At 41.6% G+C, this 27,673-nt stretch overlaps 2 protein-coding genes across 2 annotated transcripts in view; one reads left to right on the top strand and one right to left on the bottom strand.

Annotated features, from left to right (window-relative positions):
• Positions 1 to 11,925, top strand: part of DNALI1 (dynein axonemal light intermediate chain 1) — a 34,977-nt gene extending 23,052 nt beyond the window's left edge. Inside the window, exons 5-6 of the mRNA XM_075264576.1 lie at positions 7,678 to 7,842; positions 11,735 to 11,925. Of these exons, the coding sequence (XP_075120677.1) occupies positions 7,678 to 7,842; positions 11,735 to 11,770 (201 nt within the window). The 3' untranslated portion in view covers positions 11,771 to 11,925. The remainder of the gene's footprint in view (positions 1 to 7,677; positions 7,843 to 11,734) is intronic.
• A 413-nt stretch (positions 11,926 to 12,338) lies between these two features.
• The window catches only part of GNL2 (G protein nucleolar 2), a 34,475-nt gene continuing 19,140 nt past the window's right edge, over positions 12,339 to 27,673 (bottom strand). Inside the window, exons 11-16 of the mRNA XM_075264526.1 lie at positions 25,614 to 25,772; positions 21,282 to 21,383; positions 19,459 to 19,871; positions 15,081 to 15,166; positions 12,918 to 13,009; positions 12,339 to 12,495 (exon numbers count right to left, since the gene is read on the bottom strand). Coding sequence (XP_075120627.1) covers positions 12,355 to 12,495; positions 12,918 to 13,009; positions 15,081 to 15,166; positions 19,459 to 19,871; positions 21,282 to 21,383; positions 25,614 to 25,772 — 993 coding nt within the window. The 3' untranslated portion in view covers positions 12,339 to 12,354. The remainder of the gene's footprint in view (positions 12,496 to 12,917; positions 13,010 to 15,080; positions 15,167 to 19,458; positions 19,872 to 21,281; positions 21,384 to 25,613; positions 25,773 to 27,673) is intronic.

The following is a 27,673-nucleotide window of genomic DNA, read 5'->3' as shown; positions in this document are numbered from 1 at the left end:
TATACCAGTAGTAAAAATTGTGGGTGCACGTAACCCCAATATATTCTTTGAATTACCAGTCAGAAACTGGCACTATATGGCAGTAGCAAGAAATGAGGGTATTTGTATTCCCAATATATTCTTTGAATTCCCAGTCAGACAATGGCACTGTATACCAGTAGTAAAAATTGTGGGTGTATATAGCCCCAATTCTATTGCTAGGGGACTTGCAGGGTATTTCTGGGGTGAAGGTGGGGGGGCACACCGTTGGAACGGGTATCGGGGTATATATCGGGTATACGGGAATACACTGACAGTGTATTCCATTCAGGATCCTGGGAAAGCTGGGTTGCGGCGATTGAGCCCGTCAGTGCCACGTTACACTGACAAGCTTCTCCCTGGAATTTAGCTCTTACAAGAGCTGTTGGTTGTCTTCTCCTTCCTATCCTAGCCTGTCCCTGCCTACCCAGAATCTAAGCCCTAGCTAGCTGGACGGAAACCTCCGTCCTCGGTGAATTGCAAGCTCAGAATGACGCGAAGCTGGGCGTCGCTGTTCTTTTAAATTAGAGGTCACATGTTTTCGGCAGCCAATGGGTTTTGCCTACTTTTTTCAACGTCACCGGTGTCGTAGTTCCTGTCCCACCTACCCAGCGCTGTTATTGGAGCAAAAAAGGCGCCAGGGAAGGTGGGAGGGGAATCGAGTAATGGCGCACTTTACCACGCGGTGTTCGATTCGATTCGAACATGCCGAACAGCCTAATATCCGATCGAACATGAGTTCGATAGAACACTGTTCGCTCATCTCTATTCTGTATCTATAATTTTTGTTGTGCATCTCATTGGTGTGACATAGCAAGTTACAATTCTAATAATGTCCACTAGATGGTGGCAAAGTTCTGGATGCCCATGAAATAAATTAGAAACAAAAACTTCCAAACACTTGAATGCATGACAGCTCTGGCTTGGGTGGACAATAAAACAATTTTGGCATCTAAAGACCAGCATACCTCAGAGAGCAGCAGTTAAAGGGGTTTTCTGAAGGTTTAAGATTTTAGAATATTCCTTAAAGGAGGTTTCTCACCAAAGCAGGTTATTCACTTGAAATAGGATAGGAGTGGTTCATACACTGTCTGACCACAAAAGTGTACTGATCTCCTGATCTGCAAGTTATCTGCTTATCAATGGATAGGGAATAACTCACTTTGGTGGGAAAACCACTTTAAGAAAGGTTGTCAATATCAGAATGGTAGAGGCACCCCCACTGATCACCTTATTGAAATGGCCATGGCTCTTTGGAACAGGCATTAGAACGGGCACAACCTGTGGCGTAACTACTGCCGTAGCAGCAGAGGCAGCTGCCATAGGGCCCGGGACATTAGGGGCCCGGCGACAACCACTACCGTTGCGGTTTCTTTTTTCTTAATAGGCCGTTACCGGCTGGAGTTACTCCAGCCGGTAATGGGCCCTATTTAGTTACCCATCCTGGCAGGGCCGGGATCAGTAAGTGAGGGCCCCACAGTGTCACTTTTTTTTAAGACCCCCGAGTATAATGATAGGAGGCCCGGAAGAGGTAAGAAACTTAAAAAACACGGTTATTTCAGAGTATAATAATTATTTATGGGTGTCCACAGTGGGGCATAATACTGTGTGCAGGAGCCACTAAGGGACATAATACTGTGTGCAGGGGTCACTAAGGGACATAATACTGTGTGCAGGGGCCACTAAGGGACATAATAGAGCGCGCAGGAATGCGTAGGAGGGGTTCGGTCGTGGGGGGGGGGGGCGCCATGTCAAAAGTTCACCTCAGGGCCCTGCCATTCCTAGTTACGCCACTGGGCACAACTCTGTACATTGTGTAGTGGCCCTGAATGATACTGCAGATCTTCTCGATTTACTTGAAAATGAGAGGACTATGGTATCTTTCATAGCCATTACACAATATATGGAGATATACCTGTTTCAGCGGCCCCTGCGACTGATCAGTAGGGATGCTGGTAGGTGGACACTCACAAACTATTACTCATGACCTATCATAAAGATAGATCACATAGCCCCAGAAAACCTCTTTAAAAGGAAAGTGTCACTATGATGGACTTTCAAAGTTATGGTCTAATAGAGCTATACTAAAGAGTCTAATATCCTCTACTAAGATATCCTCTCCCACAGGGTTCTAAATTGGAAGAGTTAAAGGGATATTCCCACCCCAAAGATTATTCAAAACAACTAGTTTATGCTAGCAGAAAAAGGAACCCATTAAAGGGATTCTACCACTAAACCAACATTTTTTCTAATTACCACGTCGGAATAGCCTTAAGAAAGGCTATTCGTCTCTTACCTTTAGACGTGGTCTCTGTGGCGCCGTTCCTTAGAAATACCGCTTTTAACCGGTATGCAAATGAGTTCTCCGCAGCAATAAGGGCGGGCCCCAGCGCTCAAATGGCGATGGGAGCGTCCTTACTGCTGCCCGAGAGCTCTCTCCAGTGACGCCTCCATCTTCAGCTGCAACCCCGCCTCTTCTGTCTTCCGTCTCAGTCCAACTTCCAACGCCTGCGCAGTACGCTCCTGTATTGAACTACAAGAGCAAGAGCGGCCTCCTAAAAATGGCCGCCGGAGACCACGTCTAAAGGTAAGAGACGAGTAACCTTTCTTAAGGCTATTCCGACGTGGTAATTAGAAAAAACGTTGGTTTAGTGGTAGAATCCCTTTAAAGTCAATTTGAGTCTTTTTTTTCAGCGCTGAAATTCCACACCAAATTCCTCACCATTTTCCTCCGTGCGAATGAACCCTACGAAAGGCACACAACAGGAAAATGCAGATGTAAACAAATGCATAGGATGCCAGCAGCTCCAAGAGAACTCAGAAATCACTCAAAACACTGCTAAAAGTATTTGAGGTCACTTATTAATAATACTCACAACCATTTTTGAAAATTAACTTTTTGCTTGGAAAATCCCTTTAAGCAAAAACCGCAGTGTTTTACAGTCGATGGGAACAATCCCATCCACACATTTCAGAAAAATACTCACAGTATAACCCTTGCATTTTTTGGAAATCGCAGCACGTCAATTATACCCACGGAAATACAGGCATTCTCCCTATAGGAATAGTTGAAGCATAAAGTCCAGAAATGTATAGACTGTCATGCTCTTCTCATCCCCTGGGTAAACTTAAAGGGGTTGTCTGGGCAAAATCTTTATATTTTATATAGGCCAGGGGAGGTGAAAAAAATTAAAAATTACTCTACCCAATGCTCCGGTGCCTCCGAACATGGTCTCGTCCTGCCAGTCCATTGTTGTCTTCTAGCAGAAGTCTTTGCCACACGTGACCGCTGAGGCTAATCAGAGGCCTTAGCCAAAGACCCTTGACCTCACTACCTATGATGTCCTGGGGTCACTTCCCAAGGCCGCTGATTCTCCTCTGTGGTCACGTGACCACTGAGACCAATCAGCGGCTTCAACTTTTCAGAATACTTGTTGATTACATAACAAATATGGTGTCTATAGATAAAAGTAACTCCAATAAAGGGTATTGATACTACCAAAAGCCACTAGCTATTAACCTGGCACCAACCATGGTGTGAACAGAGCCTAAGCTCAGGGGCGTAACTACCAGGGTAGCAGCTACCACAGGCACTGGGACATTAGGGGCCCGGCGACAGCTGCTACTGCTGTGTTTTTTTTTTGTTTTTTTTTTTCTTAATAGGCCGTTATCGGCTTGAGTTACTTGGGGGCTTTGGCGTCGGTCGGGATGGGGGGCCATGTCAAAAGTTCGCCACAGGGCCCCTCCATTCCTAGTTACGCCACTGCCTAAGTTACAGTATATCACCCTCTATACATCTACCTGACCATAGCACTTCTGTTCTAATGGTAGCGTGAATCCAGTTAGGGGATCGCTTACAGCCCCCCACTCTGAAGCTGAGGGAGCCTTTCAACTCCAGCTTAGTATTATTAGATTATCTTATATGATGTCCTCATTTGGAAACTTTTTAGAAGTATGGGGCTAAATCCTGTTTCCAAATAATAGCATACTTGGCTACGGCACATGGAATGAATGATCAGCCGTCAAACATGTGTAACAAACATAACAGTTTCTCAAGCAAGCTCCTCAGCCCCTTTAGCATTGGACAGCCACTATGTCTAATCTTTCTGGTTAAGTGCTGTGAATCTCCTCAAGTAAAGCCAGGATCTGGAATATTAACTTCTTCAACCATAGCTAATACACAATGAAATTGCATTTTCCATGCTCTAAAACTGTTTCATATCTCAACAGTGACTTCATAGCTTTAGCATAGAACGGTCATTGCATTAAAGACGATTTCCCTTTTTTTTTTTAACTGATTTTATACTTGAATCTCTAATTTCATGGTCGACAAACTTGGATTTTAATCACATTATGAAAGTTATAGAAATATGAAACAGGACTGGAACAGCTTTTTAGAAAATTGCCCAGCAGTTATAAACAAATTGCATCCTGGATAGACGGTGGTGGGTGGGTTACGCCATTCTCTGCCACTAACACATCATTGGCTAATATGATTTAAAAGAGCGAAATGACATTAGCTGTCTGCTAGAGAGGAACAATGACTGCCACTGTCTCCATGAATGTTCATTTTCTTATTATCCTTATAATACTATTAAAGTGCAATATCCAGAAATAGGGTCTGAGCAAATGTGGATAAAAGCATACAGGCATCCTATCAATGGTAGCGTGTGGCGCCTGCCATATACAATTTTACACAACACACGGTAAGTACAAGTAATGGCGCAGTAATCCAGCAGGTCAATGATATGTGAAAGTAAAGGTGGACTCAAATTATTTCGTCATGCTGCACCGAGTAACTATATATATATAGAGAGAGACTATATGCATTCACAATTAGCTAATTTTCCTGCTTTAGGTATACACGCACTAAAGCCAGTCACATACTTTACAGTTTATTCATATAAGTTGTTTTTTTGCAGATTTTAGAAGTATGTGGCCAAAACGCCATCATGACCATGACGTAGAGTTTAGTTTCCTGCTTTGTGGTAGGCCAGTCAGCATAGGGCTGGAAGACCGCTACGTGGGCAGTTGACTAGGGCACCACTGAGGTGGGGGAGGGAGGAGGTGCAATTTAGAAATTAAAGTCATTCTGCCTTTTAATTCCTTTGCACAACCAAGTGTGTCCAAGCTACTGATAATACTATAGGTGCTATAGTATGGTGAGGGAATGAGGTCTGTGACACGTGACATCCATTATGTGTCAGATACCCACTGTAAGGGGGCTTTCACACTTGCACCGCTGTTTGCCCATTGTAATCTGCCGAAGCCAGGAAAAACTGCTTGGGAACGGCTTGCCAGCGGTCACTTTAAAAACATGTCCGACTTTGTGCATGTCCAACTTTGTGTCCGTGCAAAAAAAAAAACAGAAGCAGTAAGAGACCGGTACCAGATCAAGGTGGATGATCCAGTGGCAAAGAAACCGCACTCAAAAGGGGAGAAGATCAACGACTTTATTGGATGCTTTAAGCACAACGCGCTTCGGGCATCAACTCCGCCCTTCCTCAGGTGCAAACAATTCTTGACAGTCAGGCCGATAGCTCTTTTGTTCTTGTTTTCGTGCAAAAAAAAACGGCAGAGAAGTTGCATACAGACACCGGCAGGCTGCTTTAAAAACCCATTGAAATGAATTAGTTTTTAAACTGACCACCGGCAAGCCTTCCCACACAGTTTTTCCTATTTTTTCGGTGGAATCACAAAGGGCGGACAGCGACGCAAGTGTGAACCCCCCTTAATAATGAACATTGGACACTAACCATTGGGCAGCTGTGTGTGTAAATAAGGATGGGTGGGTGCAGGGGCAATTGAATGACTATCCATTTATAAGCTATCATGCTGAACTTCCTACATAGTAGAGGGAAGGCACATTCTCAAACTTCTGGAATACATTCAATACCTCCCCCTTTGACAGAACAGACTGTTTTGTAGGATTAGAAAACATGGCAGATTACTATACACTCAGTAATGCTTCGTTCACACTTGCGCTTGTGCTCCGGTTTGTGCATTCCATTGGGTTTCTGTCCTCAGTCCCGGCAAAACTGGACAGGGGATGGAAACCCGGCGGTCAGCTTTAAAACACATTCACTTGAATGAGTATGTAAAGTTGACCGCCGGGTTTCCGTCCCCTGTCCTGTTTTGCCAGGGCAAGTGTGAACTCCCCCTCTTGGTCACATGATCATTCTGCAGCTTGCTACCATTCATTTAAATGAGAATGAGCTATAGCATGTGACCAACAACTGTCAGGTCTCATCCTGAGAAGAGGAAAGCTGCCAGCTTTTCTAATCTTTTACAACCCCTTTAAAAAGTAACTATAGCTTAAGTGACTATTCAGTCATTCATATGTAAGGTATGTATATACCTACAGGGAATGGTTTCCTGCCTACTTGGCTGCCTTTTAGGTAAAGTCACAGATCACCGCTCTGCCTTAAAGGGGTTGGCCACTTTCAGACCAATATTGACAAACAAATGTACAATAAAAAGATATACAATTTTCCAATCTACTTTCGGTATCAATTCCTCACTGTTTTCTAGATTTCGGCTTGCTGTCATTCATTCTGTTACTTCTAGAGGATAAAACTCTGACCATGGTCATGTGACATACAGTCTATGGTCATGTGATTTACGGTCCATGGTCATGTGATGAGCACACAGGTGCCACTCGTTATAGTCACAGCACAATAATCAGACACCTGCCTGGTAATCAGCTGTGCACCTGTGTGCTCATCACATGACCATGGACCATAAATCACATGACCATAGACTGTATGTCACATGACCATGGTCAGAGTTTTATCCTCTAGAAGTAACAGAATGAATGACAGCAAGCCGAAATCTAGAAAACAGTGAGGAATTGATACCGAAAGTAGATTGGAAAATTGTATATCTTTTTATTGTACATTTGTTTGTCAATATTGGTCTGAAAGTGGCCAACCCCTTTAAGGCAGAGCAGTGATCTGTGACTTTAGCTTAGCTAAAGCCTCTTTAAGACTGTCTGTTGTCTATGGCAGGACCACCAGCAAGTCAGTACATATAGCGCTGATTTCTCTTGCAGCAAGGATGTAACAGGAAGAGACCCTCCTGCAATTTCTAAAGAACTGCAGGACTGCTATATCATGTCCCTTACACTAGTTTCACACTAGCATTCCAGTTTTAGTTTGTGCAGTCTGCTTGGGGACCCCACAAATCTGAAACTTAATCTGCTTAAAAAAATGGTTACCCACAGACCCCATAGATCATAATGGGGTCCGCCGGATTTCCACCAAAATGTTGCGAGAAGTCCTGCTTGCAGTGATCAGGTGCAGGTGTGAACCTAGCCTTACGCTGCAGCTTCTATATGTGAGAGTAACATTGGGAAGTAGAATCTCCCCCTCTTTCTGTGTTTTGTGGATGGGAAACATCATAACAGGTGAACTTGCAGATAAATGAAAGATACAAGTCATATAAGTGATCAGAAATGGCATTTAAACTGGAATGATACTGACATTTAAAAAGCTATGGAGGTCATGGAGAAGCTCCATTCATGAGTTCAAAAAAGGATTCATTGCAGGGAAAGCACGTACAGTATGTGCTACTTTGTTAGATATATTATTGTTGCATTAGTTTTATTTCCTTTTTGCATGAATTTCATAATTTATGACACTGGTATTGTATTGACCACAGATTGCAGAATTAGAGCAAGAGAAAAAAGATCTAGAGAGACAGGTAAATGAACAAAAAGCAAAGTGCGAAGCCATTGAAAAGCGGGAGGCGGAGAGGCGGCAAGTAGAAGAGAAGAAGCATGCCGAGGAAATACAGTTCCTGAAACGGACCAATCAGCAACTGAAGGTAAATAGTGGTTTTCTGCTTTGTTGTTTTTTGTTACAAATTTTTGATTGCTAATTGTTATTTTGTTCATATATTAAATTTTTACTGTATGATTTTTTTTTTTTTCCTTAGGGCACAGAGGGGGCGGATTTTGGCACAGAATCCACGTCATAATCCGCCCCTTCACAATGGTGGTCTATGGAGACCGCTAGCGTTCTTTTTCCCGCTAGCGGCATGTTGCTGCTAGCGGAAAAAAAGAAGCGTCATGACTTTTCTTGAGGCGGATTCCGCCTCAGAAAGTCAATAGAAGTGAATGGAAGACTGAAACAGCGTCGCATTTTTTGGCATGGTTTTTTACGGCCCATTCACTGTCTGGGAGGGAAAAACCACCTGGCGTTTACCAAAAACCGCTCCAAATAAACGCATCAAGGTCCAGCGGTTTATTTCTGGAGCAAATTACGCCACACGTAATTCACGTGTGAACGTAGCCTTAAATGGGTTTCTTAAGATTGTAATTTATCACATATCCACTGGATAGGTTGTAAATACTTGATTCCAACCATTGGAATACCCCCCATTATGAAAAAGGGGTCCCATGTCCCCCTATTTAAAGGGTAGCTGAGTTTCCATCACAATTTGAAATATCTGCTGGGCAATCTAGTCTTTGTCTGGATTATCCTTCATACATGGTGGTGCATATTTTTTTTCTTCTGGTGTTGATATCCCCATTACAACAGCACATTTTTCATTTCTGCCTGAGGCAGGGGATGTGTACAATACAGAGCAGTCTGACACCCTCCTCTATCCATTACTACTATTGTTTTCTTTGCATGTATTATTCTGACAGAAGTAACTATAAAATAGCAAAAAATTGCTCAGAAAAGTCCAAATAAATATACCATAGCAGAGCCATGGACTTTGGACTCCAAATTCAGGTTATGATGCAGATCCAAAACAGGGAAATCTGAGCACAATAAGGAAAGCTATTTGCTGCTTATAACTAACATCCTGTTAGCAATAGCACAAGCAGCTGGTCAGAAGTATATGGAAGTAGGCCGACTCGCCTTACACTCACTCTGAGCTGCAAGAAGGTCCATAATTCTTTCAGTGTACAGACAAGGAAAGCGGTATAGAAAGATACAGAGGCTGTGAAGAGAAACCCATACTTAGCAACACACAGTGACATGAACTGTAGAGAGGTTTTTCAGGTAGAAAAACAAACATTTTTTTTTTAAATAAAGTAGATTGCATTTTGGTCCAGAATTGCATGAGATTAAGTTGTCTGAAAACTTATTGACCATTTAAAGGGAATATGTAACCAGGGTGAAGCTTATTAAAGCAGCAGCACAGTTAGAAAGGTCAGGCTCACCTAAATGTAACTTTGTTTCCCCCATTAAAATTCGTGCCTCCACTACAAAGATATTAATTTATTTCAGAAAATGCAAATGAGTAGTCTGAAGCACAAGGGTGACTCCAAACTGTTGTGCCCCACACTTCTCTAATTCATCCTGCTTACCCCTCTCTTCTGTGAGGGACAGGACATGGAGCTATGCTGAAATCTCGCCTGGCCCTGTGTAATGTGGCAGTTTGGAGCAGTGGAGACGCTTTTGGTGCACCAGATTGCTCATTTGCATATTCTAAATTAGATTAATATCTCTGCAATGAAGGCATGAATTTTCATGGGCAAAAGATTATTACATCCAGGTGAGCCCGAACTGTGTTGCTGGTATAATATGGTTCACCCTAGTGACAGACTCCCTTTAAATGGAGTGGCATTTGAGCATATGCACGGCCAGCGGCACTCCCTTCAACACCAGAAGTACTGCCTAAGTAAGATAACCTAGCACCATACTTCGCTTTCTTTAGCAGTCCTAGAATTTCAGTGGAGCGAATGTGCATGTTTGACTGTTGTCTCACTCACATTGGGGAAATGAAATCCAGGTCCTCATGAATAATGGGAAATATATGGGGATGGGAGGGGGGGAAAGAGGCTTTCGGAGACAACAAACAAATATCTCCAGCTGGTGTCAGCACACCATGTCATCACTACAGCCTGGTAAAATGTATTATGACTGGATTTCTGCTCTAAAGCTGGCCATACACATTAAAGGGAGTCGGTCAGGTCCAAAAGCCATCAGATTGTCACCAAAATCAAAATTATTTCTGCCAGGATTTATGTCATTGAGCAAGTCTGACATGTAGTTAGTCATTTGTGTATGCACGGTTTAGCTAGTAGATATTTGTTCCTTTATGAATTATCCCTACATTTTACCTACCGTAACTGAGTCACTAGCATGGCTGACTGGTTCTTCATATTGAAGGAAGTGCAATTGCAACCAATATCAGAGCCTTTCTCTACTAGACAGGGCCATTCATATGGTCCTACTTTTACTGAAACAATCCATGTAGAGGTATCTTTGCTCTTCTCATGCTATCTACAGAAGGCAGACGGATTGATAATGTGCATTTCTGTTTGACTAAATATACTATGTGCAATATATAGACAAATACCTTAAACGGAGAATAAAGCCAACTTATTCCAGTAAATGGGCAAAGAGCCAATTCACCATCTTTCATCATTTTATTTTCCATAAAAATGCCACACAGTGAATTCGCCAATAGGGTAATTTTAAAGTCAACTAAGGACATAGCCTGACATAATAAGGAAGGCTGTTATACATCAATTTTTCTTCATGTTTTCTATAGGAATGGACAGGAAATCACAATCTGGTCATCACCACGTTAGACATACCATGTCTAGATATCTTTGTGCTCCATATAAACAAATCCTGCTGCCATAAAGTTCCCATAATCCAGTGGGCTATTGATAAACAATGTTTGCCATTCAGACCAGGAAAATAAGCAAATTCTGGTTGCAGGAAGATATTTTGCTGCTCCCGATTGCTAATAGAAACAGTCAATGGCCTTGTTGTCATACACATTACTTACTAGAATAGACCATCAGAATCTGATCGGTGAAGTCCGACACTGAGATCAGAAGATTTACAAAGTGGGAAGCATCTCTGCTGATACTCCAGATACTCCTACTGCCACAACTATACAGTGGCCAAGGATGCAGTTCTGTACCTGTTATTTCAACAAGAGCAGAGCAGCTTCCAATGTCTCCAGGCATCTGGATCAGCAGATAAGAAGAGGGAGACAGAAAACCCCTTTAACTTGAAATGCCTAGACATAAGGAGCCATTCAGATCACATCTTACATCAGTTTAATGGCTGCAAAAAAAAAAAAAAAAAGAGAATAACCATGGATGGCCATCCATTTCCATAGACCTCAATGTTAAAAGGACACACAAAAAAATAACCAAGAAAACAAAACATAGTATACCATACTTGTGTCCATAAAGAAAAAGCAATGGATCATTTATTTTTTTTTAACAATTATTTCTATGGTAACAGATGGTTATTAGAGATGAGCGAGTACTATTTGAAACAGCCGTTTCGAATAGCACGCACCCATAGGAATGAATGGAATTAACCCCTTGCATGCCAGCTACGTCCATTCATTCTTATGGGTGCGTGCTATTCGAAACTAGAGTTTCGAATAGTATTCGCTCATCTCTAATGGTCATCAGTTTGTCTGATTTTCACATCCATTAAACTCAGAAAAACATGTGATATGAATGGCACCTTATTTGCTCGTGGCAGATCTGGTCAAAATTTTGCACCAGTATTTGTAAGCTAAAACCAAGAGCAGATCGTAATACAGGGGAATCTTAATGGAAATACTTCAGCAACTTGTTTTCTTTGCCTTCACACCCAATTCTACAGGCTCAAAAGAAACAAAGTGTCAGCACTGTTTGTCCATTTATCCGGTGGCATTACTACTTGTATGTGTGCCTAGTGATCTTATTTGCATATCCATACATTCCAATAAGATATTGTTTCTTTTACAGGCACAGCTAGAAGGAATTATTGCGCCCAAGAAGTAACATCTGTTGACGGGATGTCTGCAGTCTGGAATCTATGCTAGTGCTAATGCCAAGAAACTAATATTTGTACCTCTGGGACACATTTCTAATTAGATTTGGCTTTTATGTATTAAAACTCCCTCTGACATTAAGACGCCGCTCATTCTATAATGAAACACCTCAATATATTTAATATCCAAGTTCTTTTGATGATAAAATTGTTCTAACCTCTTTCCAAGTCTTATTGTATTTTGTGGGTTCGCACATGACCATGTACTGCTGGACAGAGTTAACAACTGGTTTCTGGCATATAAAGTACACCAGTCTAAAACGTTATCTATATTGTTTTAGCTCAGTGTCCATTTCATTAATATGAATAGAGAATAACCATCTGCTCTACGCTGGCAGACAAAGAGCAAACTGGTCATACAAAGATCTCCTGATCCTACCATACTGGGAAAGCCCTTAAAAAGATAAAATTCACAAAACTGCTCAGTGTACTTTTACTTATTACTGGTGGCAAAACAGCGGATGTGCTTGACAAGTGTCGTAGTACAATTATAGAGGGAAGAGTATCGACACACAGAGAAAGACTGAATAATTTTTTATTTTGACTGTTTTTGTCTGACATTTTTGTTTTGAGGGTTCACTTTCTTTTTGTTGCGGTTCTTGTTTTTGACATTGTGAGTTTCGTAGTACCGGACCCCTACTTTCTTTGAATTTTGCTGCCTCTCGATTCTTCTTCTCTGCAAGAGTAAAGAAAGTATATGTTTAAAAGGGAGTCTGTCAGCAGTAAATTGGTTATAAACCTAATCACAGTACCTTGTGGAGGTGATTCTACAGGTTCCAAGTATGCTTCGTTATTCAGCTTTGCATCATTTTCATGTAAATCACTGTTTTATGCAACAGATTATCCAGACTTTATCCAGGGCAAGCTAAGGCATTCTACCAAAGTAATTTGCCCTTGATTTGCATAGAAATAAAATGGATAGATTTGCATTATGGATTAAGAGGCCAGTGTAAGGCCTGGTGTTTTAACCCTTCTGGCCACTTGTGTTTGTGTACTCAACCTAGGTGGGCAATCATAGATAACATGCACACGTTCACTCTGTCACTGCTAAGTCACTGTAAAGACCTCTAGAACACAGAGTAAAAAGATATCACATACTTCTTTAGATGACAGCTTCTTCTCAGGCTTTTCATCAGTTTCATCATCATCATTGTCAAGACGCTTCCTCTTCTTTAATGGTTTAGTCCGCACTGGAAAGAATTAAAAGTTACTTAAAGAGCCATCAGCACTTTCACTAACTCCAGCTGTTTGCACCATTCGATAGGCACCCTTCCACTAATTCTAGAATTTTTCTCTAGATCCCACTGATCCTAAGCAATCAGTGCTGTGAGTGTCAGCCCCCAATATGCTAATTAGGCTCTATTCTGAAACAGTGAGACCGCCCATCTGACTGTAGAGAGCCTAAATAGCTTATTGGCAGCTGAAACAGTAAAGATTGTGGTGGAGATGGAAAAAAAAAATTGAATTGCACCAGAATTAGTGGAGCATAGCCTATTAAAGAATGAAGAGAGGGATAGTTCATGGAGATGGTGAAAGGGTCTCTTTAATAGAGGGAATATTTCTCTGTTCAAAAGCATGCAAACATTACAGAGTGCACTGAAATGGACTCTTCATTTTAAAGGGGACACTAAACCCTAAAAAAACAAAAATAAAGACAAAAACATGCATGATCTATTTCATCTGTAGTTACGTCTGCAAAATTAACTGCAGCTCTGAGCAGTTTAACAGAAATCTTACAGACATGGATTGGGTTAGGGGGATATCGTCCCTCCATAGGGAGAGACCACCATTTAGGTGTGTGGAGTCTTATTTGGGCACTCAGTGCTTTCTGCCTCTGTAAAGTGCCATTACTGGGTGAAGATCAGGTACAAGCACTAACATAATATGAACTTGTATGTGTTCTCTCTTGCTATATACTACTGTACTATCCATGATGCTGTATGACACCGAATTTCCCCATTGCGGGACTATTAAAGGATTATCCTATCTTATATCACAGGAAGCTCAGGAAGGGTATGGGACTTATCATGGAGAGGGTTTGATTCCATTCAGCCTAATGAAGTCATTGCGTGCCACTGAGTGTAATGGAAACAATGCTGCTTCAGAGTATGACATACATCAAGGAGAGAGGAGGATAATACTAGCTAGCCGTGTCTTAATTTAGAAAGAGGTTTGAATGGGTACATTTTGCTACAGCAGCAGTCTGTATAACATCACTGACTAGTATGCTACCCAGATTTCTTGAGACCCTGAAAGATACATCTGTCAAATTAAGGGACAACTAAATATTTAGTACTCCGCACTCCCTAATATAGAACGACCCAACTTTTCTGGGACCCTGAAAAGTACATCTGACATTATATGGCACAATTATGTGGCAATGAGTGGGATTTACTTAGATAAATGTAGATGTAAATGTACGGTGTTAAAGGTATCAACTGCATTTATAGCTGAATCTCCACCTCAAAAATCAACCGTAAAATTCCTCTGGGATCTGTCCTTCATTATTTTCAATGGGAAGCAGCAACGGAAGCTGCTTTTATTTTATTTTTTTCACAGGGTGCTGAAAAAAGAAGTGTCCTGCTAGGTCTTGTCTGATTCAGGCTCAGGACTAGAGATGAGCGAGTACTATTCGAAACGGTAGTTTTGAATAGCACGCTCCCATAGGAATGAATGGGAGTGGCCGGCGCGCAGTGAGTTAAGCGGCAGGACGCCAGCCCAGGCTGCGTCCATTCATTCCTATGGGAGCGTGCTATTCAAAACTACTGTTTCGAATAGTACTCACTCATCTCTATTCAGGACCTGTGACACAAGGCTAAGTCCTACTAGCTCTATTTTGTCTGGGTTTAATCAGAGAGCAAAGATGTGGCGGAAAGGACAGGGCCGTAATTTATACAGCAATCGAAGGCAAAGAAACTCTTCACTTACTGCAGTGTCAACCTGGCCTAAAGGTAAAGAAAGAATAAAGTACTACAGCCTTTCCCCATCCCCATTACATTATCATCATGTTTAGTTTGAGAAGTGAAATGCAACCATGGGTTACACAGTATTAAATGTCCCTAAAAGATATATCAGGCAGCTGATTCAGTAATAAGCACAACTAAAAGAGACCAGGGGGATGAATGGCATTTAGTAATTACATGGCAAAAATAATTAACCTCAGGCAATGAAGCACAGAGATTGGTTAATTAATGGGAATTAATGGACAGGGATGATGGCCGCATGTACATGTGGAGAAGGCTGATGGAATTACTACATTACCTTCAGTGTGCTGCTCCTCAGCTATTTCTGCTTTTCTTTTCGGCTTTGGTGTTGCAAAAATGTGTTCACTTAGTTCTTTAGGAATTCTACAAACCAAAAATGAAAAGTGGTTAAAACAAAAAACATAATTATATATATTAAAATCCTGCTGAGGTACACAAGCTATACCCTATACAGTGTTCTCGTGATCTCATAAGATTATACTGTACTTTGGCCAAAGCGGTTATAGCTACACTATATATAAGAAAGTATGGGTGATGATCTTACACAATCTGGTTTTGACAGAATAGTGCCCTGACAATACACAGATTACTTTGTAGCACCTCTGCAACGTTAATAAAAATTGGTGAATTTTCTGTGTAATGTACAAAATATAGTGGATCCTTTTGAGAAAACGCTGCTATAAGACCAACTTAGGAGGTCACGTTTTGCACACAGTTACAGAAGTCTTTATACGTTCTTTGTTCCTTCATTGATTTTCTTTCACACTGTGCACTTGATTTTCAGATATATTTATTTTGCTCCACTAGAAATTCCCTGATGCCTCAGCACATCATCACATGGGTAGCTAGAGACAGTACCATCCCAGTCTGTGAGTGACCGTTCATTTCTCTCCTAAGTAATCTATAAGCTGTCCTATGTACCAGAAGTGGCCCTAATATCACCAGTAACTGTGATAAAAGTTTGGTCTCCTCTGTGGAGAGCTTGTAATAGTAGTAGTAGTAGTTCTGGTGCGATATAATAGGACTGGGAGAATACTTTATAAGATTAGGGTAGTATGTTGCCGAGAGGCAGTGACTCCTAGCATTATACATAATAATAATGCTAGAAACAGGCTCTTGGAGCCGAAACGTCGCAGCATGAGGCAATATACCTCCTTCACTCTTTTTCACATACTTTTTGGTGTGCCGCCTGTTTTTTTGCAGTTATATTGAGCGGGACAAATCCTTTTCCCATTGGTGAGCACCCTATGCCTATACTGGTGCAGATAGATAGATAGATAGATAGATAGATAGATAGATAGATAGATAGATAGATAGATAGATAGATAGATAGATAGATAGATAGATAGATAGATAGATAGATAGATAGATAGATAGATAGATAGATAGATAGATAGATAGATAGATAGATAGATAGATAGATAGATAGATAGATATTTTTTGTCTAATAATAATGTTAGCTGTCCTCGCCAGGCATAATGTACAGGCTGGGAAATCTCACCTGTCCAACGCCCAAGACACTAATGTGAAAGCAGCCTAAATCTGTGAGAAGTTGAGGAAACATGGACAACATGCATGACGTCTGTATGTACGTACAACATTCAACGTGCTTGCAGTTTTTTTCTTTGCAAACCACAGGCTCATAGTGAGTGGCTCCATTGACTATAATGCGTCCATTGTCGTGTCCATGTCCAGTTTGCATATTTTTCCCCATGGACAGAAGTCCAATAGAAAAAATGTCCTAGTAATAGAGGCCCAATCCAGAGTCTAAGGGTAAGTTCATGTGTTTTTTTTTGGGATCGGAACCTGTGAAAACTTACACAAGGTTCACACTAGCCTTTAGGTTTTCGTTCTTAGGGTCCGCTTGGGGACTTGAAAAATGGAAACCCAATCCACTTAAAAAGCAGTTACCTATGAAAATGTACAGACCCCACAGACTAAAACGGGATCCACCAGGTTTCCGCCCCAAAATTTCATTTTTCAAGCAGAATGGGGGACAGAACCCCTGAACAAAGGCTGAGTGCTAGTGTGAACTTAGCCTTAGACACAACACAATTATGGTATGAGTAAATAAATCCTTTCTGCAGTCTGCTTACTTTCTAAAAGCTGTATAATAAGCACAAACAAGCAAGATGCAGCTAAATCACTCTGAATGCTAAAATAATTCCGCCATCCTACTAGCATACATCTGGTCACGCTATAGGCTATGGATGTGTTTCATGTACACACAGGGGGCAATTTATAGCATATATGCCCAATGTAAGCTCCACATAGATAAACATGACCCGTGAATGAAAACAGACGTGGTATACATAATCTATTGGCCTCTCTGGAATTCGGAAATGTATGCAGCCATATTAGCTTTGATCCTTGAGAGAATGAAAAAGTTTAGAAATAGAATTTCTAGCCCTTTACTTTTATGTTCAGAACATAATTTTTTCAGTTTACGCTTAAACAAAAAACAGCTTTTCCATAAACTTTAATACAAGAGTTAATGTCTTAATTACACTTTTCATTTAGAGTAAGCATAAAAATGTACCATCGCACCAATATTTCATTAGCCAGTATCTCAAAGCAGATCCTGTGGCTCCAGTCCCAAGGCTTTATAACATGTGGTGTAAATTTCATTCTCTTACACAAGTGCGAACGAGAGAATGTAACTTATTCATTTAGGACCTGGAAAGGTCTCAAGTGAAAAAAGCAAGCCGTGAATCATTAGAATTAATAAACAGCCGTTACATCCCTCTACAATATTTCAAGCCTCAATAACCATATTCAGTCCTAGTACACAGCCTAACCAAGCCAGCATGTGCGCAGCCTGGCACTCGCTCTGCCCTGGAGAACAATGAGGAGATGAACTGCAAGATCTGAGAAGGGTAACATGCTATTTTCACCCAAAAATGAAACATTCCAGGACCTCTCAGGCAGCCAGCATCAGATTGGGTGTGAAGAGGTGGATAAAGTGCTATTCCAAATGTGTTCAGCAAGTGCAGAATGTTATGTCTCTATCAGTATGTGGAAGGGATTGGAAATCTTGTATATCCAGTTACAATGTACTTTTCCCACAACAAAAATATACAATATAAATCATTTGCCAGCATTACATAACAGATAAGGTGTGGATTAGAAAAACTGCGCCTGTCTGTCAGCCATTTTCCTGTGGCCTCTCCCATTCAACCCACAGGAAAATGGCCGATGGACATGCGCAGTCGGCGCTTTTGACCCAGAGAAGAGGATCGCGCAAGAAGAAGGTGAAGGTGGAGAAGAAGGCAGTCGACCCATTATAGCATCACGGATCATAATAATAAAGGTAAGAGAAGAATAGCCATTCTTATGGCTATTCATACATGTATTTACTGTAAAAAGGGTTTCTAATGCTAGAATCCCTTTAAGACTATTTCACACGTGGGTCCTATGCTGATCACTGGCTAATAAATTCTGGGTGCCCCCATTCCACAAATGTAAAGAAATCGTTTTGTCATCTGTTCAAAATGTTCTATATAGGCAATCTAAATCTTTAATGTATGCATGCATCATGTGTTACAGCGATTATGATATGAAGGCATGTCCTGAAGGCATCATTTCCATTGGATGAAGCCTAGTTTTACTATGAAATAAACAATTGCTGTAAAATGAGTGTAAATTCACTCATACACTACAAGTCTGTGTTTTCTTGTCTGGTCAGCTGGGAACTCTAGATTTGGAAGCTCACAGGCAATAAGGTAAAATCCCTAGTTTGGGGGATCATGGGCACATTCTACTACAACAATGGCTTCTAGAAGTAAATACATCCATCTCCCTCACACATTTGTTTCCACTTTTTTTCCTTGACTATCATTTCTTTTCCATTGCATTCATGTAACTGTAACTCACTGTAGAACACTGGTGAGCGTTATACCTGACATCTACACTAGCCCCTGGATGGTGCAGATCTGAGCACAGGAGAATGGGAACTTCCAACATGCACAGGAGCTATGATGAGAGAGTAGTATTTGATCGAATACCTCCCCTGCATAGTTACTGGTGTAAAAAGCATCAAATTTTTACTGCGTTTACTGCGTGGTATTCGACTGAATACAACAATATCTATACAGGGAAGGTATGCGATTGAATACTACTCGCTCATCTCTAGCTTGAACCTCTCAATTTTGGCATGTCTATTTCTTGTGGGTGGAATTAATAGGAACTCAAATAGGAAATGGCAGTCTTCGTAAATCCCCCCTCCCCAATGGTGCCTGGCATAAATAATTTCAATTAGAGATTTGCACCTACTGTGTGCACCACAGAATGATATGTGCACCATACTGCTTATCCATCCAGCATAGCTCCATAACACTGCCTTGTACAGGAGATCTGAGGCTTTGTCATACAATTTCTATTACAGAACAGTGTATGAAAACCAGTGAACAGGAAACAAAGCAATTGCCAAAAAATTTGCCATGAGAATTTAAATTTGGTTTCCCTCTATACTTTAGTCTTGCATTGGTTTTCCTCAATGTACCCACATGAGATTAATTTGCGAGTGTAAGGACATGAACGCAAGAGGTGCAATATGGTGTTACAGCATGACCACCACCAGTGTTTAAAATGGAAGGTGTCAAAAAAGTTCTGTATGCACTAATCAAATTTCTTACAAAATGAAGACTTTACAATACCTTAAAGCGGAGAATCGTTTGGCTTTAGCTTTATCCAGAAATTTCTTGCACTTTGCTATCCTGTCATCCAAGTCTCGTAGCACTGATTTTGAACTATGTTTTGGTTTTACAGCATCTTCTGTTTCAGAAGTGTGTGCACTTGGATCTTCCTCCTCTTCTGACAAGATGTCTTCTTCCTGTGTATCTAATTCGGAAATGTCTGACATGCCTTCTATTTCTATAGGTACCAAGTCTTCCTGTGAAAATTCTGGAGCGACATTAATCTTTCCAAAGTTTTGCCGAACATTTGACAGAATTTCTTTTATTTCTTCTTTTTCCACGTTAGCGGCTTCCTGGGCATCTGTGTTTTCCTCAGCAAGTGTTTCCTCATTTACACTGGGTTCAGCAACTGTTGTCAGGGATGTTTTCTGAGGCTAGGAGGAGAATGGACAAGAATGCACTTCTAAAATAAGTTGTTAATTGGGTAACAAAAGATTAAATTCTATGTTGAAGTTTCCCTATGGCAGTGGTTCTTAACCAGGGTTCGATCGAACCCTAGGCCCTATGCACAGTTCATTTTGTGTACCAGTAAAAAAAAACCATATACTTATGTCTTGAATTTGGAAATAAATCATATTTGATTTAGCACTAAAGAAGGGTTCGGTGAATGTGCATATGAAACTGGTGGGTTCGGTACCTCAAACAAGGTTAAGAACCACTGCCCTATGGTCTTGAACATATTTGACATTTGTTACTTGATTTTCCTTTTCAATCATGGCTGTGGAGTCTGAGTCAAAGTCGGGACCAAGTTTGGGTAGAGTTGGAAAAAAGTTACAGACTCCAACTTCAAAATATTTCTATTATACAGTCACTGACATTGTGTAGTTAATTAGATGCATAGTTTGTTGCATATTAATAAGAATTCAAATCGCTAGCTTTGTAATGAATTTAAGGATCACAGATTGCTTCTGACTAACCATAGTCAGAAGGCGTCAAGAGTTGGGCTGGGGAAAAATAATGGAGGAGTTGGAGAGTTGGTTGACCGACTCCATGGCCCTAATTCCAATGCCTATATTAGAAAGAAAACTGGAAATATTGTTTTCACACGAGTCATAGGTATCAATGACATGCTGCAACTTACAAAAATGACCCCACCTTTGAAATCGCAGCATGCCCACTGCGGTTATTTTTTTTTACAATGTTTGGATGGGATAAGACAGAATGATATCCGCTTTGCAGGTACTGTAAAACAGCACAGTTTTTTAGCAGCATTTCCACCACAGCAAAATCGTGGAGTTTGTTAAAGAGGACCTTTCAGCAGATTGGGGACAGGCATTTCTATATACTGCTGGAAAGCGGACAGTGCGCTGAATTCAGTGCACTATCGGCTTTCCCGATCTGTGCCCCGGGTGAAGAGCTATCGGTCCTGGTACCGTAGCGCTTTACAGTCAGAAGGGCGTTTCTGACAGTTAGCCAGGGAAGCCCTTCTGCCCAGCAGCGCCTATCGCGCTGCACAGAGTGACAAGGGAGGAACGCCCCCTCCCTCTGCTCACACAGCTCGTCCATAGACGATCATTATCAGGAGAGGGAGGGGGAGTTACAATCCCCCCCACGAAAAAACTAACACAGTTATAAGGTCAAGGTTACACATGCTGCAGAATTTCCCCTGAGAAATTCTGCTGTGTGATGCTCTATAAGTCACAAAGGCAAAAATCACCATGAATTGTCTGTTTATTGCTGTAGCTCACATGTCGGTTCCTCTACAGATCCACACAGCCTTCAACTTTATACATTATATAAATAAATAAATTCATACTTTAGACTGGTAATGAAAAAGATTATACCTCTGGCTCTGCATTCGGTGGTTTTACAAAAAAAGGGATCCTCCCTCTTTGCCAATCATTGAGCACCATCTTTGAAACTGTCTGGCGATCAGGTTCTCCACCCTTCGATAATTTAAAAAATAAAGTTAGCAGAAATGTCAAGAGGAACATTTAAATTACAACACATATGCAAATAAAAATAAATAAATTGGTTCTCATTAGAGATGAGCAAACAGGGAAATATTCGAGATTCGATATTCGTTTTGAGTAGAGCCTCAATATTCGACTACTCGATTGAATATCGAATCCCATTATAGTCAATGGGAAAATATGCTCGTTTCAGGGGAAATCACTATTTAACTAAAGGAGAGTCACCAAGTCCACGAGTAGCAGGAGGAGCGCTGTGCAGTTAAAATGCACGTACCCCATTATAGTCTATGGGGTCTGTGCACTTTAACTGCACAGCGCTTGCAGTTGCGCTGATAAAAAGTAAGCTCCCTCATAACAGCAAGCTGCCAGCTCTCCCGACTAGCAAAGACGAGCCTGCAGCAAATCAACGCTGGTTCTGCAGCAGGCTCGTCCTTGCTAGTCAGGAGAGCTGGCAGCTTGCTGTTACGAGGGAGCAGACTTTTTCTCATAGGAATGAATTGACCAGTGTTGATTGGCCAGTGTACAGCATTCGGCCAATTAACGCTGATCCTGCCGGAGGCTTGTCTGTGAGGAGGCGGAGTCTAAGATCGGACCACAATGGAGACTGCTGTGGTCCAATCTTAGACTCCGCCTCCTCACAGACCAGCGTTGATTGGCTGAATGCTGTACACTGGCCAATCAACGCTGGTCAATTCATTCCTATGAGAAAAAGTAAGCTCCCTTGTAACAGCAAGCTGCCAGCTCTCCTGACTAGCAAAGATGAGCCTGCTGCAGAACCAGCGTTGATTTGCCGAATGCTATACACTGCATACCATTCGGCCAATCAACGCTGGTTCTGAATCGAATATTTACTGCGAATAGCTAGTAGTATTCGATTGAGTACGAATATTTCGAATACCTACTCGATCGAATACCACTCATCTCTAGTTCTCATATACAGCACCCAACCTGAAACATTTATGATTTTTATTTATTTTTTAATATTGCAGGTTAGAAACTAGAAAAAAAAAGCAACTACTGTACAGGGATGGTGGCATGGTGGAATCTATAGAGGCTGCCGAAACAAATAGGCAGATGTAGGTTAGTTATTTTAGCTCTCTTCAGCATCATATACTTGGTACCAATGACAAACTTTTCTTTAGCTAGAAATACCACAGAAATTATGCAGGCTAAAAGCCTTAAATACCTTTGCCTTTTATTTATTTAAAGGGATTCTACCATTAAAACACACACACACAAAAAAAACAAAAAAAACCCTCCATACTTTGCCTACCATTACAGGGTTTTATGTTATTTTTTTTCCCTACAAAAAAAAAAAAGAAAAAAAAAAAAAGAAAAAAAGGGCTAGAGCTTATTTTTCAGGCACCGGAGCGAATCAGAAACCAGAAAAGTCTTGTAAAATGGTTAGTAACCCAAACTTATATTCACAATTGATGGGTACAGTTTCAGTGGGACTTGGAGACCATTCAGATTGATTTAACATGAATGCAAGCAAATAGCCATTCGTTTCCATAGACATAAATGTGAAGGAAAAAAAAAAAACCACAACCACAGATATTTGTTTAGATAACAATGGATCCGATTTTTGTTAATATTGATTTCCATGGATGGCCATCTGTTAGGCTAAGTTCACACGGGGGCGGTATGGCGGATTTTGCCACAACTGTCGCGGCTTCCCCCTCTGGAGTCGGCTCAAATGAATGGGCCGACTCTGGAGGTTCCTGCCGCTCATGGAAAAAGTAGCCTGGTGGTCTCCATAGACCACCATTGTGAGGGAGCGGATTACGATGTGGATTGCGCGCCATAAACCGCCCCCTCTGTGCCCAAGTGAACGGGCCCTTAAACTGATGTAAAAACATGATCTGAATGGAACCTTAAACTTACTGCCAATCTCTCTTTCTAAACACTTTGTGTGGCCCCATTCTCTCTCTAACTCTTCTCCTTTACGCTAGGGGGAGTTGCTCTAGTGAAGTGGATGCATCTGTGGGAGCAGGGATGGCACCTGACATCTGGTCACATAGATAGCCAAGCCCACAACATAGTAGCAGCCAGGAGGCAGCACTCAGTAGGCAGACGGCAGAACTCTAGAGCAGATTTTTCCCTCCTGTGGTGGGAGTACCAGGGACACCTGTCCAGGATGGTTATGAGCTACAGTATGCCTATGCTTCGGATCTATGATATCATATGATATAACCTAGCACTGGAAGCACTGACTGTAACTAGGGCGTATTTTTGGAGTAGGGCTTACAATGAAGGAAATTATTTGATGCCTTGTTGATTTTGTATATTTTTTCACTGACAAAGACATGAACAGTCTAATTATAAGGGTAGGTTCATTTTAACCATGAGAGATAGAATATCAAAAATAAAATTCAGAAAATCACATTGTAGAAATTTTATAAATTTATTTGCATTTTGCATAGAGAAATAAGTATCAGATATTTGATCCCTCTGACAAACAAGACTTAAGGTTTCTGGCACAGAGACCATGCCTTTAGCCCAGAGCTTCAAGTGCTGTGGGCAGTTATGTGTTAAAAAGCGTACTCTGCTTAAAGAGGACCTTTCATCAGATCAGGCACATGCAGTTTTATATACTGCTGGAAAGCCGACAGTGCGCTGAATTCAGCACACTATCGGCTTTCCCGATCTGTGCCCCGGGTAAAGCGCTATCGGTCCCGGTACCGTAGCGCTTTACAGTCAGAAGGGTGTTTCTGACACTCTGTCAGGAACGTCCTTCTACCCAGCAGCGCCTATCACACTGTACAGTGTGAGCGGGGAGGAACGCCCCCTCCCTCTGCTCACAGTGCTCGTCCATAGACAAGTATAATCAGGAGAGGGAGGGGGCGTTCCTCCCCGCTCCACAGTACAGCGCGATAGGCGCTGCTGGGCAGAAGGGTGTCCCTGGCTAAGTGTCAGGAACGCCCTTCTGACTGTAAAGCGCTACGGTGCCGGGACCGATAGCGCTTTACCCAGGGCACAGATCGGGAAAGTCGATAGTGCGCTGAATTCAGCGCACTGTCAGCTTTCCAGCAGTATATAAAACTGCATGTGCCCGATCTGATGAAAGGTCCTCTTTAAGTTAAAAGGATAACTGCACAACTCAAACCATAATACACAGTTCAGTACATAGAAATTCGATAGTTCCCATTGCTAGATCTGTCTTCACAGATCACAGCCATCTCTTGGCTAATTTGGAGAGTTTTAATTAGGACCTTAGAACATCTGTTTTAATACAGTTTTAATCAAAACAGGCCCAGATCGTATTGAATGTTTGGCTATTTTATGTCCTTTCAGCCGCTTACATCAATAAGTATAAATATACAGTTGCCATCCTCTTTTATTAAATGTTATTCCATAATAACCACAAATTCTTTTGAAGGAATTGTCTTTAATAAATAAGACTTAATAACTGTATAATGAAATGTACTTTTTTGTATTTACATTTATTACCATTTTAATCCCTAAAAAGGACCAATTCAATTTTTGACTTGAGAGGTTTTTATATTTTACCATTATATTTTTGATTGGAATAGGCCTCGTTTTTAGCAGGACAATTTTCCCTATATTTAGGTACCAGTTTAAGTTCCATTGATACATTAGAAAAAAATATTATGTTTGTTATTTGGTATAATTCTACCACATCTTAATTCAATCAATGTAAATGTTTACATTTTTTATTCCCATAGGGGAATTTTTAACTTTAGCTTTTTCTACAATGTTTGGCATACATCTACATGCCAGTGCAATAGTCTAAACTATTTAGAAGTATACACACATCCCTAAATACAACCTAGCAGGCAACATGGCTGGACATTTCAATGGACCCTACAATAGAGTCATAACCAGGTCAATTATTAATGCAGATATTGTGCAAATATCTGGCAGATTTTTTCCCCCAGATATCTGCACTATCTACATATAGAAAGATAATTTGGCCTAATATCAGAAAGACTAAGTGGGACGGCTTTTGGAGGCCAAGCCTTAAAGCAAGATTTAAGTTATTAGCAGCAATTGTATGACATCATTCAAAAATTATGCTTCGGTGTTTTTTTTAGTTTGTTTTGTAAAAAAAAAAAAAATTACTGCAGTTTGAAAAGAATTCAGCTGAGGAATAAAGATTCTAACAACTGTGTCTAAAGTAAACAAAATAGTTAAACTTCAAAAGTAATAAAAACACAAAATGAAAAAAGCATGCTCACTGACCTTTAACAACTTTCCTGTTTTATAAGCAAGTTTCTCCAGGAAATCTTCAGAATCCTTCCAGGAATCTATCTTATAGGTCTTGCTGATGTACTCTGGTTTTGCCCTCTCAAGAACAGCAGCGATGTGATCCTCTGGATTTTTAATCTTTTCTACTTGAACCTTGGAGAAAAAAAAAAGTGGATTACTCTTACCTGTAAACTGTTTTCCCCAAATCCCTGTCTGTACCCCTGCAGAGAAGCTCCCACCACAGAACAGAAATTTAAAACAATTCTATCATTAAAACTCAATTTTTTCTGCCTACCACATAGGAATAGCCTTAAGAAAGGCTATTCTTTTAGATGTCTTCTCCGCGCCGCCACTTCAGGCCTAGGGCAAAGTCGACTGCACATGCCTGCCGGCCACTAAAAAATGGCCGCTTACACAGTATTGTAAGCAGCCTTTTTCTTGTGGCCAACAGGCATGCGCAGTCGGCTACCCGAAGCCTAGAAATTTGAAGCCACCGCCAGAAAGAAGACCCGTTCTGAAGAAGACGCGAAGAAGACCCGTTACTGAAGAAGATGGAGGCAGAGCTGGAGAGTTCTCTCGCAGCATTGGGAACACCCCCAGTGCTGTTTGAGCGCTGAGGCGCACCCCAGTACTGCGAGAGAACTCATTTGCATACCAACAAAAACCGGGATTTCTACGGGACGGCGGCACGGAGAAGACATCTAAAGGTAGGAGAAGAATAGCCTTTCTTAAAGGGGTTGTCCCATCACAAGGATCCTATCTATACTGCTTGTTAATGTGAATGTAAGACTTTTCCTAAATACATTGCTTCAGCAAAACTGCTTTGTTTGTCCACTATATCACTTTATTCATTTTTTTGTGGCCACAGCCCTGACCTAGCTGCTCCTGAGTCAAGTGATGTGTCTGCTGCTCTCAGGGGGGAGGGAGGAGGGGCTAAGTGCACGGGAGCGAGCCTGGTGGTGGTGGTGGTGGTGGGGGGGTAGTTTACCCCTTGGGGGAAGGGGCCGCCAATCGAGGGTTAGACGCCGGCACAAGTGAAGTCAGCAACATCTCTATGCTTCTGCCCTGCATGAAGCCAGCAGCGGCAGAAGCGATGCTGCTATTCCGGGGCGGGGGGCAGAATAACAGCATCGCTTCTGCCGCTGCTGTCTTCATGCAGGGCAGAAGCATAGCGATGTTGCTGGCTTCACCTGTGCCAGCGTCTAACACTCCCCGGCATCCGCTGTAATAGAGAGGCGGATGCCGGGGACAGTTAGACGCCGGCACAGGTGAAGGCAGCAACATCGCTATGCTTCTGCCCTGCATGAAGCCAGCAGCGGCAGAAGCGATGCTGTTATTCTGCTCCGGGGTCACATATGCAAAGCCAAGCGGCGAGATGCCGCCGGCCCTGCGTGCGCGCTCATACACCAGTCTAGCCTTCACAATGCGAATACAGACCCGACACCCTGTCAGGTCTGTATTCACATTGTGAAGGCTAGACTGGTGTATGAGCGCGCACGCAGGGCCGGCGGCATCTTGCCGCTTGGCTTTGCATATGTGACCCCGCCCACCAATGACGAGACAAAGCCGGAAGACAGAAGAATTCACAGAAACGAAGACTGGTAAGTATGCGACGTGGGACAACCCCTTTAAGGCTATTCCTACATGATAGGCAGAAAAATTGAGTTTTAATGATAAGATCCCTTTTAAGCAGATAAAAGTGGGGGAATGTTTCTCCTACCCCCATATTCATAGCAAGAGGCTATTTTTTTACATATATTATGTTATTTAAAAAATTTTTTTATTGTTACTGCTGAATGTATACGTATATACACACAATTGGTAAGGAAGAAACTAAAAGGTGAGTGAAATGATCGGATGCAGTCATGGATTTGTGTAAAACAGACCACTGTAACAGTAATCTGCTTTCTTTATCCCTTCATCCAAGACGGCACCCCTGGAGAATTAAAGAGGACCTTTCACCACTTTTGGGCACATGCAGTGTTATATACTGCTGGAAAGCTGACAGTGCGCTGAATTCAGCGCACTGTCGGCTTTCCCGATCCGTGCCCGGT

Source organism: Leptodactylus fuscus, chromosome 2 (assembly GCF_031893055.1).
Source record: "Leptodactylus fuscus isolate aLepFus1 chromosome 2, aLepFus1.hap2, whole genome shotgun sequence".
NCBI classification, from domain to species: Eukaryota; Metazoa; Chordata; class Amphibia; order Anura; family Leptodactylidae; genus Leptodactylus; species Leptodactylus fuscus.
This window is presented reverse-complemented; position numbering and strand designations above follow the sequence as displayed.